Below are 16,452 nucleotides of genomic sequence, written 5' to 3' on the forward strand. Positions count from 1 at the left end.
GCATGTGCATGTGCGTATCTTCATTTCAGTAGTACCAAGTACAACGTTTCACATCATAAATTGAAACTAGGAAACCAAATGGATGCAAAAAAAATAGCAGACCTTAATAAGTTTCATAATAGCTGCGCCTGCGCCTGCCTACATTCTTTTGAAAGGCTGTTGAAAATTCGACACATTCCGTCCGTCCCACCCCAGTCCACTCACGGTCATGTTGTCTGTGACGGTGTCGGCCGCCTGCAGCCGTCGGAACTCCTCCGCCAGCAGCAGCGGACTGACGTGCTCGCTGGTCAGCCGCTGTACGCGCTGCGCCAGCTGGCGCTCGCAGCCGGAGCGCCAGGCGCGCGCCAGCACCGGCAGCTGGCGCAGCAGCTGTACGTAGGTGCGGCACGCCCAGTGGTGTACCTCCTCGGCCGAACGGCCGCCTGGTGTGCGACACACACACAGCGTAAATAAACACAGAGAAAGGAGGAAGGACGGCAACAAACACACACACACAATGAGGTTATATATTCTATGACAGAAGGATTTTCCGCAGTCACCGTCACCAGGTCAGCAGACCAAAAGAAAGGGATGGAACGACAACAACACAACACACAACATACCATCACATGACATGCTGGTGGAATATTAGACGGCTGAGCGATGTCAACCACACAACCAAACACCAATAAACACCAAAAGGACAACACCATCCGTACATCGATACGTGCTAACACCAAACAAACTGACCGATGGAGGCCGCCCGCTGAAGCGCCAGAGATTACAGTACCCGACCACACACAGACAAAACACATTACTGGTCTGTGCCGGGGCAGCTCAGTACACTGCATTACACGAGTTACGCTACATTACACCGAAATAGCGCCCGGCCAGAGAAAGACGCCCACACACCAGCGACCACCGGTATTCCAGGAAGGCCGGTCCATCGGGGCGAAAACTTTGCGGAACTCGTTATAATAGATGCAGTAGAGCGATTATATAACGAAACTTCAATACACATCCCACGGATCGGTTTCATAATGAAAAATGAAATATGCAATACAATAAAATTGCGCCTGCAATCAACCCTTTCCATTCCGTAAGTTGGAGCCATCCCAGAAGAAAAATGTGTTTTGAACGGAAAATATGGCTCTCCAGCAAAGTGAAGTAATCAGGAACACCGACAAAGAAACTAATGAAAATATTGAGGAGTTGCCTGTGTAAATCATCTCTTGTAGCGCAGTAAGGGAGCCATTTGTCACACCATCTCCTGCCTCACCGCAATAAAGGGAGGAGACGGAAGAGTGTGATTATTCACCTACCCGTCACGACTGTGGGCAGCTCCAGCTCGAAGAACGTCTCACTGGTCTCCACATACGAGTTGGGCACCTCAGGCGTTTCGGGCATCAGGCAGAACAGCTGGTTCAGTAGCGTGTCCAGCGACCCGTCCTGCCTGTAACACGCCGCGGGCTCCGTCACGGCTGTGACGGCACACAGTACACCGGGTGCAGGGGAGACGGGGAGCAGCAGTCACCCACCCCCCGGGCCCGCCGCGCGGACCCACCAGACGTCAGCAGGAGTACGTGGTAGGCGGAGCACGTATCGGATACGTGGACCGTGGTAGGCGGAGTACGTGGTAGGCGGAGCACGTATCGGATCGGGCGGCTAATACCGAGCGATGGCCGGTGGAGAGCTGACAAACACACCGGCCCAGTCCCGCCCGGCGGGGGAGGGGGAGGGGAGGGGCGGGGGCGGCTCAGCCAGGTTCCGGGCGCCGATCCACCGGCCGCCGGCGCCAGCGAATTTATGAGGTAAGTTGGCTGGCGGGGCGGTCGTCCAACTTGGTCGGCGCGGGCCGGACCACGGCGACACGGCCACCGATCATCGGCCGCTCGCTCACGGCCGGCCGACTCAGATGGACGGCGGCGGCCGCAGCGCTAACCGATGGAGATGGACTGCCCGGGCCCAGCCAGCGCTGGCCAGCGCACGGTGGCACATCCGTCACTTACTCACGATCAAAGTAACATCAAATGAAAGTCCATTTTCATCGGATCAAAAGCATATTTGAGAAATGAAATGTGTAGCCGAAAGAAACTATTTTCCAGCATATTAAATCAGTTTAAGTTCTCTTGTCATTTGGACATGCTCTTTTGAACGCTGCGCACAATTAGGCAGTTTCCTACAGCACATGATAATTCATGATATTTCTCCAGGGTTACCTTTCCTAATAAAGCTACCGTTAACAGCCAAACCGCCATTCGGACAGAATGCCAATTTAGTCCGCTGCCACCGCAGCTGGCCGAAACACACGGACATCACCAGGGGCTCGACGACCCCTGGAGGCACGATGGGCCATATATCACACTCGGGTGGAAGGGGTGCGGACGACGCTCCTGGCTGAAAAATGGCCACGATAGTCGGGCCGCCCGTAAACAACATCAAAACGAGCCAGGCGGGCTCACAGTGAACCGTCACTGACCGGACTGATATACACGAGTAACGCTCCAGGTGCCCTAAAAGGTGGACGTTAATGAATACTGTTTCAAAACAGCCTGATCAGATGTTTCAAACGTCAAAACACGGCCAGCTATAAGCGAATAAATTCATTGCTGTAAAAAAAGGAAACGTAATCTCACGGCACGGTGCGTCACACTCGTTTCTTCTCAGTCATAATATACCCTGAGTATAAGCCTGGTGTCACTCACCTGAGCCCCTCTGCGGTCATGACCTTGCGCTGGGTGTCCTGGTGTCCGGTGAAGGAGAGGGCCAGGTGCCAGGCCATCAGATGGGTGAGCACCACCTGGTGGCTCTCTGTGTGCGGGTCCACCAGGCACGTCTGGCCGGGCGAGAGCTCCGAGAGCAGCGCGGATACCAGAGGCTCCGTCTGTACGGGGAGGGATACATACTGTCTGAGAACACACGCTGACCGGGGGCGGGGCAGACACCAGAGGCTCCATCTGTGCGGGAAGGAGACTGAGTAATACACACTGACTGGGGACGGGGCAGACACCACAGGCTCCGTCTGTAAGGGGAGGGACACATACTGTCTCAGAACACACGCTGTCCGGGGGCGGGGCAGACACCAGAGGCTCCATCTGTAAGGGGAGGGACACATACTGTCTGAGAACACACTGACCGGGGACTGATACCAGAGACTCCGTCTGTACGAGAAGGAGAGGGTCGCGGTCTGAGTACAACACAATTCTGGGACACATAACGTCTTTACCACCAAGAGAGTGCCTGAATACGCAACATGTGTGCCGACGGGGCTAAGTCTAAGTACTTTGTGCATCAGTTAGACCGGGCATTCATAGAAACTGGGGCGAACTAATATTTGTCCAGAACATAACACGGACATTAACGAAATTGCATGGGCACCTAATACACACCACGCGAACTAAGGAATACAAATAGACATTGTTCACTCGTTATGTCACCTTAACCAGTGCAAATAAGCACAGCACCTAAGCAAAAGTAGGTGAGAGGTAGGGCAACATGGTGTATTCATGCCACCCACCTGGTCGATGACGGCTCTGAACAGCGTGGGCAGCGTCAGGCGCGGGTCGTCCTTGTCGTCCTCGTGATGTGGTCGGTTCTGCTCCGCTTCGGCTAGATGCGGCAGGAACCTGACGGGAAACAACGAGTGGAACTATCGGTCACTGGGATATTCGGAAGAACGGCGGCACACTGAGGAATCAACGTCGCGTTGGAACAAAAGAACTGGGAAGGACGAGTCCCAAATAGCGCACACAAAACAGTTGGTCTAGAGCAGGACCGTCGTCTCTCACCGGTGCATGGTGTGCCAGGCGGCCAGCCGGACGCCGCGGTCGGCCGAGGTCAGCAGCCGCCGCCACCAGAACAGCAGGGTGACCAGGTCGGCCGACAGGTGCCGCTCCTCCAGGCGCGAGTCCACCCGGACCGGCAGCGCATGGTGGAGCAGCGCGGCGGTGGGCGCGTGTACCACCACCGCGCACACGGCCGAGAGGGCCTCCTGGAGCAGCGGACCCGCCGACCGGCCCGCAGCGCCGTCTGCAGAAACACGGGCAGGGAGTCAGAGGAGAGTCCAGAGCCACCGGAGGGACCGCAAGCTGCCGAGCAGCAGCTGGTCCGCTACCGCAGGCAAACGGCATACCTACAGTGATTTAACGACACCACCCAGATAGGTACACCAGAAGGCTTCCGAACAGCACCTAATATCACAGCAGCAACTCTGAACACACTAGCTGGACTTAATGTACCAGTCCATTCACTAGGTGTCTGTAGCAATCTGTCAGCCCAATATCACATGTCCCACCGCTTCCCACCGCCATCTCGCCGCTCACCCGTGGCCATTGTCGCGAACACGCTGACCAGCGCCCGGTACCACTCGGGCGAGTAGAGCTCGTCCCACTCTCCGGACAGCGAGGGGTGCTGCTCGGCGCAGCGTCCCACTGCCGCACGGACCGCCTCCACGGCACAGCAGAGCGAGTGGAGCAGCACCGGGGCGCCCACCCCGCGGCCCGCCGGCAGGCAGGCGCTATCAGACGACTCCTGCCGCGGCGTGAAAGGAAAGATCGTTAGGGAAGTCAAGAGGCTCGTAACGACAAAAATGCGTAGCGTTACTCTAATGGTAGATCAGTTACAGTTGAGCACCTGTTTAAAGCCCTGTACAGTACAGTACAGAGTCAGAGTCAGCCATATTAATTATCAACCGTATGCCTCGAGGGAAATGTGCACTACGCTGCAATGAAACGATATTGTTTGCAAGTTTTTTTTTTTCAAATGAAGTCCGTCAGAGCCATAGGTGGGCACGATCCGTTCCTCCGCTCCTCCGTTCCGGAACGCCGTTACAATTTTTAGGAACGGAGGAACGAACTCGTTACATTTTAAAAAGGGTAACGGACCAAGTAACTTCCGTTACATTGGTTGTTCGTTCCTCCGTTACACTTTACAGTTTAGTCCGTTCCTTCGTTCCTCCGTTACTTTTCGTTGTCCTGGCAGGTTGATATTTCAGCTAACCCACAGACATCAATGCAGCAGCGGAAAAGTGGATTATTGAGCAGATTATTGAACCTGACTTGAAGACGGAAGATGGCCTCAGTGTACTGGCCTTCTGCAATGAGCCGGCGTTGCAGTATGTGTTCGCAAAGTTCAACACGGGCGTCCCTTTAACCCTATTAGTGGCAGGCTCCTGGCTACCCCATATTAGTGGCAGGGGGGGGGGGGGGGGCTGTTTACGACCCCCCCTTGATATCTCGAGATCTAACCGGCCGATTTTCAAAATTCAAACGGCATTCGATTTGGCTCAACGAGATCTACATTTCTAAAAAAAAAAAATTAAAAAATGTCAATAGGGGGGTAGAGGGGGGTAAAAACGGGCAAATTGCAGATACATTTTAGACTGTTTATCACGGCCAGGTTTCTGAACCAATCTTAACGCAACTTTTGCCGATCGATAGAGAATGAACCAGGAATTCACATGGATCCTAAAAATATGCATTTTCAAAAATCATAGGCGGATACAGATCATTGAGATTGGGGGTACACAAAAAGTATAGTAAATAAGGTTTTTGTTGGTACTGTTTCTAAAAAGGGTGGCAATGGTCTTGTTATGTTACAATTTTCTTATGAGAGAATGACTAAAATTGTATTGGTCATGCATAGGCGGTGTCAGGGCACCTATGTTGGGAGGTAAAAAATAACCCCCCTTTTTGGACGCCTGGATCCGCCTATTATAGCAAAAACGTGTCAAAAGAGGATGCACAATAACTTTGTATATGTTATCACATGATACCTTTCATTCACTGTTCGTAAAACTGGTGCAGCATCGTGATCTTCGCCCAAATGACTCGCTTCACGAATAGGACCCCCAATTCCCAGTGCTCTGGAGCCGCCCCTGGTAAAGTTATGAACTTGAAATTTTCAGGGAATGTGCCCAATTTAGTTTTAGGAAAAGTCAGAAAATTTCAGCATCGTAGCTTCAGCGGTTTCGGAGATATTCCCGAAAAACCTGAGGGGTGGATAAAAACAACCCCCCCTGCCCTAATAGGGTTAAGCGCCTCAGTAGAGCACATGTTCTCAATGGGAAAATATGTGCTACGTGCAAAAAGGGCTACCCTCTCAGAAAGTGGCAGCGGAACATCTTCAATTAAGGGAGGGGGGCACTGCCGACTTTTGGTCCCATTCTTTCCATGCAACGTACATACATAGGGCTAATGTTAAAATGCCAAAATCAAAGGGGGCACGGTGCGCCGGTGCCCCCCCCCCCCCGTTTCGCCGCCTATGCTCTCAGATGCCAACCTGAAACGTCTAGTGTTCGTGAAGGGTAACGGGCATCTGGCCGGGGACAAGTGATGCGCATCAGTACCACCAGACGTTCCAAGGTTTAGTGTTCAATCAGTACCCGCTGTCTTGGCAGATTTGGTGGGCATTCCGCTTTCTCGGTAGGTTTAGTTTGTGTCAGAATGGTCTCAAAAATGTGTGAAATACACAACATTTTAACGTTTTTTATTTTGCTGTAACGGAGTAACGGACTAAAGAACTTCCGTTACATTAAATGCAGAGGAACGGAGGAACGAGTAACGGAAGTCACGTTTTGAAGGAACGGAGGAACGAGTAACGAAATTACAATTTTGGGGAACGATGCCCACCTATGGTCAGAGCTGAGTTCTTCGGAACCAGGCCACAATTTTCCAGCGCCATCTATGTGGACCGTTCCCTTCTTCAACCAGTCCCAGTGTCTCCTAGCGTACCTGCAGTCCGGCCACCCACGAGGAGACTGCCAGCAGCAGGACGTCCCAGTGCGCCGGCTCCAGCAGCTCGCAGCAGTGCTCCAGCAGCGCCGAGAAGAAGCGCAGCACGGCCACGTTCCGCGCCAGCCGCTCCCAGTCGGCGTCCGCCTCCAGCCACGAGCAGGGCAGCAGTCCGGCGTCCCGGGCGCGCACGACGGCATCCAGGGCGCGCACCACGCAGCTGCCGGCCTCTGCCAGCAGCCAGGGGGCGCCGCGGCGGGCGGCCAGCCGGCGCAGCGCGGCCGCCGCGCCGGCCAGCGCCAGCAGCTCGCTGCCCTCGGCGGCTGACGTCACCAGAGAGAGGAGCGCAGCGTCCGGCAGCAGCGACACACACGGCTGACGGGGAGGGGTGGGTACAGTCACAGGGGGTCGGAGGGATGGGAAACGGGGGACAGGAGATGACGGTAGAGCGGGGACATCTGGTAACTGGGTGGGCGAGAATTGAGTGACGAGAAATTAACAACCAAAAGAATGGCGCGTAACTACGGGCTCGAATGAAAATTTTATCCAAAATGGCAATGAATTAAGGTTTGAAAGTCAGCAATGCAGTTTATCAAACTAAGAATAGACCATATCAAACATCATAAATCGTAACATACGACGACGCTAGATCAACATTAATAGCTCCTGATACTGAAATTTATTCCCACTTCATTCCAAAATGGTAACTGTGTGCGAGAACTGACCAGCACGAGCTGAATGTTGTCCTGCAGTTGGTCGAGCGACACGGACTGATCAGCGCCCGAGAGACTCAGCAGGAGGGCCAGGGCGGCGGCGTCCACCCCGTCCTCGGCCGACAGCGCCCTGGAAACCGGCGGGGGTCAGCCAACACACAACAGGCCTCAGGGGTCGCTCAGGTCCAGTGATCTGCGCCTAAGGATCGACCGCAGGTCAGTGCAACTGCTTGCTAAGCCTAGTGTGTTACGGGTCATTACAGCGCCAGTGGACCCATGATCTGCCCAGGCCGGTAATCATCAGTCAGTCATGGTCTGTCCCATAGGCCAGTATGTCCGAAGTCATACCTCCGGTCGCCATGAGGTCAAGAGAGGTCAGAGGGAGCCCGCCAGACAACCAGAGCTGTCCATTCAAGTCCCACCACTTGCAAAAACCAGTAATCATATCAAACTCCCCTCTCCAAGTCCCAGCGGTGTGCCAAGCCAGCCGCTCTTCTCACCTTTCCGTGACCGTCTGCCGGAGCGCCGTCAGCTGATCACCCGACAGTGACGTCACAAGCTCAGTCAGCTGACTCTCGGCAGCCAGCAGTCCGGAGCGGTCGGCGGCGCCCTCCAGCTCAGCAGCAGCGTCCGAGATCACGTGAGCGGTCAGCAGGTCGGGCAGGAACCGGAGCGCCGCCGCTGTGATCGGTCGCTCTGAGTCACTCTCTGCCGCTGGCTGATCCGCCTCTCCCTTGCTCTTTGTCGCTGACTGCTCTGTCTCTCCGCTCTCTCCGGCCGGCCACTCTGCCAGCAGCTCCACCAGCAGCTGCCGCAGGTAGTCCGCCACTCCGTCGGACGCGGCGGCGGTGTCGCTGCAGGCAGCCGGCGGCCGCAGGCTGGCGCGGCGCCGCAGCAGCAGGCACAGCTGCGCGCGCGGCCGGCGGCCGTCCGACTCCCAGCCGGCCGGCAGGAGAGTCTCCAGCAGCGGGCAGAACCGGTCCGCGCCCAGCAGTGCGCCCCAGGCCCGCGTGGCGGCCCGCAGCCGCTGCCGGCCGGCCGGCGTCCCGTCGGAGGACAGGACAGCGCGCAGCTGGCCGGCCAGCGCTGTGTCCGAGGCGGCGCCGCCGACTGCGACCAGCCGCGCCTGCAGGGCGGCCAGGGCGGCCGGGCCGGCACCGGTCAGCGCCGCGCCGTGGGCGGCCAGCAGGGCGTCCGGTGAGCGGCAGCTGGGCGCCAGCAGGGGCGCCAGCTGCTCCAGCCGCCAGCCGTCCGAGCCGGTCACGGCCGACAGCAGAGCCGCCGCCGGGTCTGTGGCACACGGACCGTGGGGCGTCACAGTGATGAAATACATAGCAATGAAGATACACAAGCATAGTGAGCTAATAAGTTTGCAATGTAAGCTCACTAGTCTGAAAGCTAGCTCAATAACGTAGGTACACTAAGATGTATCCTCAAAATGACCCTCGTTTGCCGAGTGCGTCCTCCATCCCGACTAACCACTACAGGCTGCACCGCTCACCATGCCGTACCTGAGTCAGTCTGCTGGGAGAGTGGCAGCACCACTCACCACACCGTACCTGAGTCAGTCTGCTGGGAGTGGCAGCACCACTCACCATACGTACCTGAGTCAGTCTGCTGGGAGTGGTAGCGCAGCAGGGCCGGTACCGCGCGCAGCACGTGCCTCCAGAGGGCGCTGTCGGCCGAGGGCGCCTCATGAACAGCAGACAGGACAGCGGCCAACGGTCCGTCAGACAGGGCCCAGTCGCGCAGCTGGGGGTCCTCGGCAGCCCGCTCCAGCAGCTCCGCCACCACAGACAGGTAGCCGCGCTGAGCCGGGGGAACACGGGGACAGGAGAGGTGTTATCGACGCTCCATTGAGGTAAGACAGCAGCTGGCTATTGGTACGCTGGTGACAGATATTGATCAAGACAAAGTGAATGCACCAGCCATAGCTAATCAGCTCAGGACACTTCCAAGTTCACGCAAAACATGTTACAAAAATACCGATAATTTACAACGTTCCAATAAACGGAGCACGGGTGCTCAGCTGGTCCGCTGAGGCGCTGAGTCGGGCCATGTCCGGCGCGGTATCCGTACCTGGGTGACATGCTCCGCCAGCCGGAGCCGCTGGTCGGGCTCACAGAGTCGCCACACGGTGGGCAGCAGCTGCTCCGAGAGCCGACAGTCGCCGGCCGCCAGCTCCGGCTCCATCAGGGCGTCGTAGAGGGGCCGGCCGGGGCCGCCGGCCGCCGCCGGGCCGGCCGCCACCCGCTCGGCCACGCCCGGCACGCCGACCAGCAACCGGACCAGCAGCCGCCGCTGGCCGGCCGAGGCGCTGGCCGCGCGCACAGCGTCCATCAGCCGCTGGCCGGCGCGCGCGGCACACTCCTGCAGCGGCGAGCCGGCGGCCAGCGCCAGAGGCGAGAGCCGCTCCCCGGCCGGCGGCGGCGGCTCCTGCTCGGCCGGCGGTCCCTCGGAGAAGGTGACGCGCGCGCGGCCGGCCGCCGGCGGCTCGGGCGACACGCTGGACGCGGCCAGCAGTAGGTCGACGGCGGCGGCCGCGCCGGCGCCGCCGGCCGCCAGGTGCTGGCGCAGCACGGCCGTCTCCAGAGCGGACCAGAGGAGCCGCTGCGCGGCGGCCACCGTCTCGGCGCCGCCCCCGCCCGCCGCCGACACCGTGTACAGGGAGTTGAGGCCGACAGACAGCGGCGGCAGCAGGTGGGGAGCAACGGCCGCCAGCGGGCCGGACACCGCGGCGCCCGTCAGAGCCACCAGCTGCAACGGAGACACGGCACAGTCAGCACGGCAAGGTCACCAGTTCACCACTGACCACAGTCGCCACAGCACGGTCACCGCAGCCGGTCACCACTGACCACAGTCGCCACAGCACAGCACGGTCACCACCACTGACTACTCACCACAGTTACCACAGCACGTTCATTACTGACCACAGTCACTGAAGTATGGTCACTACTGACCAGTCCCCGCAGTACGGTCACCACTGACCACAGTCACCACAGAACGGTCACCACTCACCACAGTCACCACAGCCAGTCACCACTGACCACAGTCACCACAGCACAGTACGGTCACTACTGACCACGGCACAATCACCACAGTACGGTCAGCACTGACCAGTCACCACAGTACGGTCACTACTGACCACAATCACCACAGCAAAGCACGGTCACTGGAGCACGGTCATCGATGCTCAACTGGTACGCCGAATGGCAATAAGTATACGATAATGCGACACGGCACGGTCTTCGCGATTAATTCAGCCAAACAATAGTAGTAAACGCATTAAGTACGCTTTTTTACAAAAGCTCGATGGTATGTATTCATTAATGGCTTGCGTCAATGTTGTTTGTTACGGAGGAGCGAAGCCTTTTCAATAAAACGGAAAAATCTCAGTATGAGCGGCACGGCCCGACCCGGCTCGGCCATCAAGCTTTTGAGAGCCTTATAACTCAGTAACCGCCTGGCCGATTTACTTGCGGTAATTTTTGGAGTGTAGCTTCATTCCTTCTACCAAGTACTGGACTATTTCGATGCATGTGGGTGACCCCTTATGCACGTGCCACGTGCGAATAGGTGTCAGTTTTGTAACAATTGCAATATCTCGGTAGTTACTGGGCCGATTGCACTGAAACTTTGCATGTAGTAACTAGTAAGGCACCCACTAAACAATGCATCTCGGTAGTTACTGGGCCGATTGCACTGAAACATTGCATGTACGAAGGCACCCACTAGGCAATGCATTTCCATGTCCCACAGTTGGGGTGCAGCTGCACATGCACACGTGCAGGGGTCGATTCGAGATCTCGAGAACGGCTGGGCCGATTGCGCTCAAATTTGGTATACACAGACAGTAACGGAGCACAGAGAACACCAGGCCCTGGACCAGCGTCACTAGCACCGACTGTAGGAGGCTGTGCCTACTGTGACTCAGTCCGCGTAGGGAGCCAGTGCACCGACGCACGACGTCATCTGTGTGAGTGGCAAAACTCATATCGCTGTCAAACCACACACCTAGATTCCTGACAGAGCTACTTAGTGGCGGTGATGGTTGATCGGCAGAAGTCAACGCTGACCGGGGGGAGACGACGGATCATCTCACCGATGCCGGGCGCTATGAGCTGAGTTTTCGCTGCGCTGATTTTGAGACCGTTACAGCCGTACCAATTCGAAAGAATGGTCAGACTGTTTTCCATGGTCTGTGTAAGCTTATTCACATCTTTTGAGGCGCCAGAAACGTATACCTGTACGTCATCTGCGTAGGCGATGATACCGGCGGACTCATCAGTGTACATATAGTGGCAGGTCGTTCGCGTATATGTTGTGCAGGAGCGGCCCGAGGGCGTATATCGGTTGCCAAGGCATTGCTAAGCTTTCAGCGATCGAAGGAAATTACGCGTCGGACAAAGCGCCCATAAACACTAGTGTAGGAAGGGAAGTGTCGACCAATCAACGTTAACACAACTATGTAGCAGCCTGAAATTTATAATACAGCCGGGAATCGGGCACTAAAAGGGCATCGACCTACTAAAACAACAATAAAAAGTACGCTTGCAAACATACAGAACCAAAGTGCAGACCAGAGTGGCCCGCATTTAAATCATATTTAAAACCTTTGCCCTATCACGGCGCTGCCGCAATTGCATTGCACTTTACCACGGCAGACATCTGCATATTGACGCTAGCACGCGGCTTACATATGACCACGACGTGTGTCGTATTGTTGCGTGCGACACGACATCGCACGGTGAACAGTGTTGACATTTGAATGACGAAATAACGCAGCGTTGCCTGGCTGCAATCATGCTTCGCGGTCGCATGAAGAAACCATTCAGATTTCCCAAGCCCACAATATCGTACGGAAAAAAGTGCTGACATTTGAATGACGAAATAACCCAACTAACCGCAATCATGTTTCGCCATCGCATGAAGAAACACCCAGATTCCCCAGCACATTTTTGATAAGGTATCAGCACGACTGCGCCATTTGCTACCGCTCCCAGACTGGTGAGCACTTACAATGACAGTTGACCGTTGTGAAATTGGGATGGCTGGAGGGCCAATGGTACGCTGGCACACATTGACCGCGGGCGATCGACTGACCTGTTCCACTATAACGGCGATGACCTGTTCGGAGCACTGCTGGCTCCGCAGTACATACAGAGCGCACTCCCAGACTGTGCGACAAATGACCGACACCTCTCGGCGGCTCTGCTGGACTCGCTCCACTTCCAGCCTGTCAGCAAAGCAGCGGAAAATCAGCAGCTCGCCATCCACAAACGGGGGGGGGGGGCAGGCACCAACACATCGCTCTAACTCTGCCTGGAGTCCTGGACTGATCTGAAACTTCGTGTGTCAACAAACAGAGACAATCGACAACTCACCACTGGCAAACTGAGGACGGATTTAACGGGGACACAACTCTGACACATTTGTCCCCGCAAAAACACCCACCATCCACCAACGGAATCACCTAGGGTCTGTTCCCGTCGCTCCTCCCAAAAAAAAACTCGGATGAGGTTGGATGAGCTTGGAGGAGAGCCGTTTCAGAGGAGCCACGGGAACATTTTTGCGAGGAAATCAGCTGTTTGCGGTCTGTAACGGTCTGCGATTTATGGCGCGCAAACAGTAATTTTGAGGTAACAATCTCTTTCTAATAAAATAACCATAGATTTATATCGAACATTACTATTAAAAGATATCCCATCCTCATCGATTACTAAAATCATTTCCACTTCCCTCAAGTCTCATTTACCTATAAACAATTCACATTTGTATTACGTGCGCCAGATATGTCTACGCAGAACCTCCTCCAAAAATCCAACTTTCGTTTGGGATGAAGGAGGAGGCAAATTGTGGTGGTGAGATGTGGAATCAAGATGAGCTTGGAGGAGCTTGGAGGAGCGACGGGAACGATTTTTTGAAACGGGAGGAGGTTAGAGGAGCTTGGAGGAGGTTGGAGGAGCGACGGGAACAGACCCCTAGTTTACCTACAGAGCCACCCTACCGGTACCCACAACACTCACCCCTGGCACAGACTAGTGAAGAAGAGCCGGTAGAACTCTGTCTGGTCGCCGCCGGCCACATCCGAGGGCAGTTTCGATAGCAGCACGATCATCAGCGGGTGGAGGGTGACGGCACAGCCGCGGCCACCCTCGCGCAGTGCCGCCCACAGCTGCGGCAGCACTGCCTTCCGCAGGTTCACGTGGCTCCAGCAGTCCTGGGTGAGACCGGGCGGACGGACGGTCAGCTGGAGAGGCGGCGGGGCGGCACTGGAGCGCCCAAAGCCCGCCTGGAATTGACGGGATCCGATTGGGCGGAACAGGGCGTACAGTAGGTCTACTAAAAAAGTCCCCCGCTCCAGAGGCGGCCGGCCGGCCGAACCCCCGGATTCCAGCCCTGACTCTATTGCGCAGGCCGCGGCAGCGACACAGGTCAGGTTGCGGCGCCCGGCGAGTGGGTCAGTTGGCGGCGGCCGGCCGTGGAGTGAGGACGCCGTGTGTGGGGCGCAGAGATGCCGCAGTGCAGAGGAGGGGGAAGATAGCGACTCTGCACTATGCCGGAAATGATGCCTTTGTGATCTAAATTAAACACCTGCAGACGCAGTGCATATCCTCCCTCGCCCCATTCCTATTTTATCATAATCCTTCAATAATCCGTAATGAGTAATGACCATTCAACGCAAGCAAACAAAACAACCCGTTTAGCGGCGACATCCATCATCTCGGATAAAAAGCGACAGTGATAATTAAAATAGAGTTAGCGCGAGGGCAAATCGAGGGGTATATATGTATCACATACCGAGTATTTTATTCCCATCTAGCAAATCAAGATTGGAGATCTTGTCCAACAAGTCAGCGGCCGTTCTAGACACAGATAAATGCTTTGTTTTCGGTCGCATCATTATCTGCAATAATTCGAAGCGAGGTTTAACCCTCGCCTGCCGAGAAGGGGCGAATGCCGCCACCATGTATTTTTTGCGGTTGCTCAAAGCACACTGATGATAGAAGGCTGACATTTCATACGCCTTGCATTTAATTCAAGCCGGATCATTTGACATCAACCACGTTTTCATGGCGTCTTAAAGAGACCCTCCCACCTTCAAAAAAGTTAATGAATTGGCATGAAAGTGATGTCGCTCGGTTCAGAAAGAGCAAAAACGAATATCTACCAAATTTCATCGAAAAATATTCACCGGTTTTCAAGATATTAGACTTTTACTTTTGTTTACTTTTTGGAATCTCCGCTGTTCCTAGCGACTTTTTTTTGAAAGTGCGGCATTTGTTGCGCGCTAAGCAGCATATACCACCGCGTGCTACAAAACGTTTTAGTCAAACATTTAAAAATCGTTAGATATCTGCGCTGACGTCACACATTCAGAGGGGTATTCCTATGCATTAGCCCCTCTGAATCAAAATGCTGCAATTTTGAAATTCAATATTTCCGATTTAAGGCATTTCTCGATGTTGTAAGTGCCGAAACCGGTAATTGTGAGCCAGGGACCCCATTTTGGCTATCTCAACTCAAATCTAATGTTAAGGTGGGAGGGTCCCTTTAAGTAAATCTCTGCACGGTTGTCGGTTATAAAATGATGCAAATCCGCAATGCACTTATGTCAATAAGCATAATGGGGAAATATGGAAACTGTTAATTTGGCGTCGGAAATGATCTAAAATTATGCCTCAAGCACTTCAAATCGTGACTTCATACATTCTTGGCAAGGTTTAATGCTTCACTTTTGCATTGTTCACCTTGCGTGACGTCATTTATGACGTCACTAGGACTAGGGTGATAGGAGTGCTTCGTCAATAACTCCCGATCAAAATGAGCTAGCCAGTCGGGACAGCCATCAATGGACTTTTATGCAACATATCCTCCTTTCAACAGCTTCGTGACCTGTGTTGCCCTAACATGACATTGACCTCAGGTAAACATCCTAAATTGCTTTCACCTAAACAAAAAAGCGTATAAATCGACGCGTCTGAGAACAGAAAACACGATTGTATCGAAATGACGATAATGCGACCATTTTTGCGAAGTTATTTACCAAAAACCGATCGAATGCCTTGGGACCCTTGACCTGCCCTAAGAGGTCACTGATATTTTAAAATCGGGTACCAGTCGCTGCGTCACGTAACGAAGCCAACGCTCGTTTTTTTTCCGCGAGGCTCTAGCAGCTAGCTCAATCATAGGAGTTAAACATGGGGTTGGGGGATCGCTCCCTTCTCACTCGCTATTTGGCCGGGATAGTGTTTGCAATTATTGTTAAAATCTAGCATTTTAAGATTTCAAATGACCCATTTCCCGCCCAAGTCTTTCAATTCAAGGTCATAACACCATGTCACGTCAAGTGACCTTACCTCAAGGAAAGTTCCTGTGCTCATCATATCTAAATACACCGACTAACCGATCGCTTTAGAACTTTCAGCGATTTCAATGGGCAACACTATATGCATTTGAAACGTTTACTTTGCAAGTTTGACATTGTTGACAGAAAGGCCGGGTCAATTTTGAGATCGCTCAAGTCAATGGGAGAAAATTGAACTGTGACATAACTATGCTCTGGTGTAAAAATTATTGGGTTGTGCGAGACAGCCACAGTGATCTGCGGAGGCGAGACTGTTCCCGTGGGACGATTGCCCTGTCGGGACAGTCCAGCCGTCTCCCAAACGGTCACCCGAAGAGGATTATGTGTCCTGGAATGGATCCGACATCAACTACAGGTTGGCTGGTGGGGTGACCTCCAGTCCAGAGAGGGAAGCATGAAGACTAGGGGCGATGCGGATTGTTTTTTCCTGAGGATAGCGAGGACGGAAGGAATCTAGCACCCTTGACCCTTCCTCATACTGAATGTATCTCAATCGTTTTTTTCTCCACATCGTCAATGTGTCATGAATAAAAATATGAAATCTGGGAGGATAAATTAAATATAGAAATTGTGGCCAACAGAACAATATCAGTTGCATTCAACATACTCGTAAGCATGATCACACACCCAGCTTACATATGAGCCATGTAATAACCAGTAT

The 16,452-nt window shown here is 54.3% G+C and overlaps 1 protein-coding gene across 1 annotated transcript in view; it reads right to left on the reverse strand.

Moving 5' to 3' along the window:
* The window catches only part of LOC122363946 (E3 ubiquitin-protein ligase listerin-like), a 29,822-nt gene that overhangs the window by 1,634 nt on the left and 11,736 nt on the right, over nt 1–16,452 (reverse strand). Inside the window, exons 8-20 of the mRNA XM_043333818.1 lie at nt 13,450–13,643; nt 12,527–12,659; nt 9,503–10,180; nt 9,028–9,232; nt 7,924–8,713; nt 7,436–7,553; nt 6,711–7,085; nt 4,302–4,509; nt 3,768–4,008; nt 3,497–3,605; nt 2,685–2,863; nt 1,302–1,432; nt 205–422 (exon numbers count right to left, since the gene is read on the reverse strand). Of these exons, the coding sequence (XP_043189753.1) occupies nt 205–422; nt 1,302–1,432; nt 2,685–2,863; nt 3,497–3,605; nt 3,768–4,008; nt 4,302–4,509; nt 6,711–7,085; nt 7,436–7,553; nt 7,924–8,713; nt 9,028–9,232; nt 9,503–10,180; nt 12,527–12,659; nt 13,450–13,643 (3,579 nt within the window). The remainder of the gene's footprint in view (nt 1–204; nt 423–1,301; nt 1,433–2,684; nt 2,864–3,496; nt 3,606–3,767; nt 4,009–4,301; nt 4,510–6,710; nt 7,086–7,435; nt 7,554–7,923; nt 8,714–9,027; nt 9,233–9,502; nt 10,181–12,526; nt 12,660–13,449; nt 13,644–16,452) is intronic.

This window comes from Amphibalanus amphitrite, unplaced genomic scaffold (assembly GCF_019059575.1).
Source record: "Amphibalanus amphitrite isolate SeventyFive unplaced genomic scaffold, NRLGWU_Aamphi_draft 000648F_arrow, whole genome shotgun sequence".
NCBI lineage: Eukaryota > Metazoa > Arthropoda > Thecostraca > Balanomorpha > Balanidae > Amphibalanus > Amphibalanus amphitrite.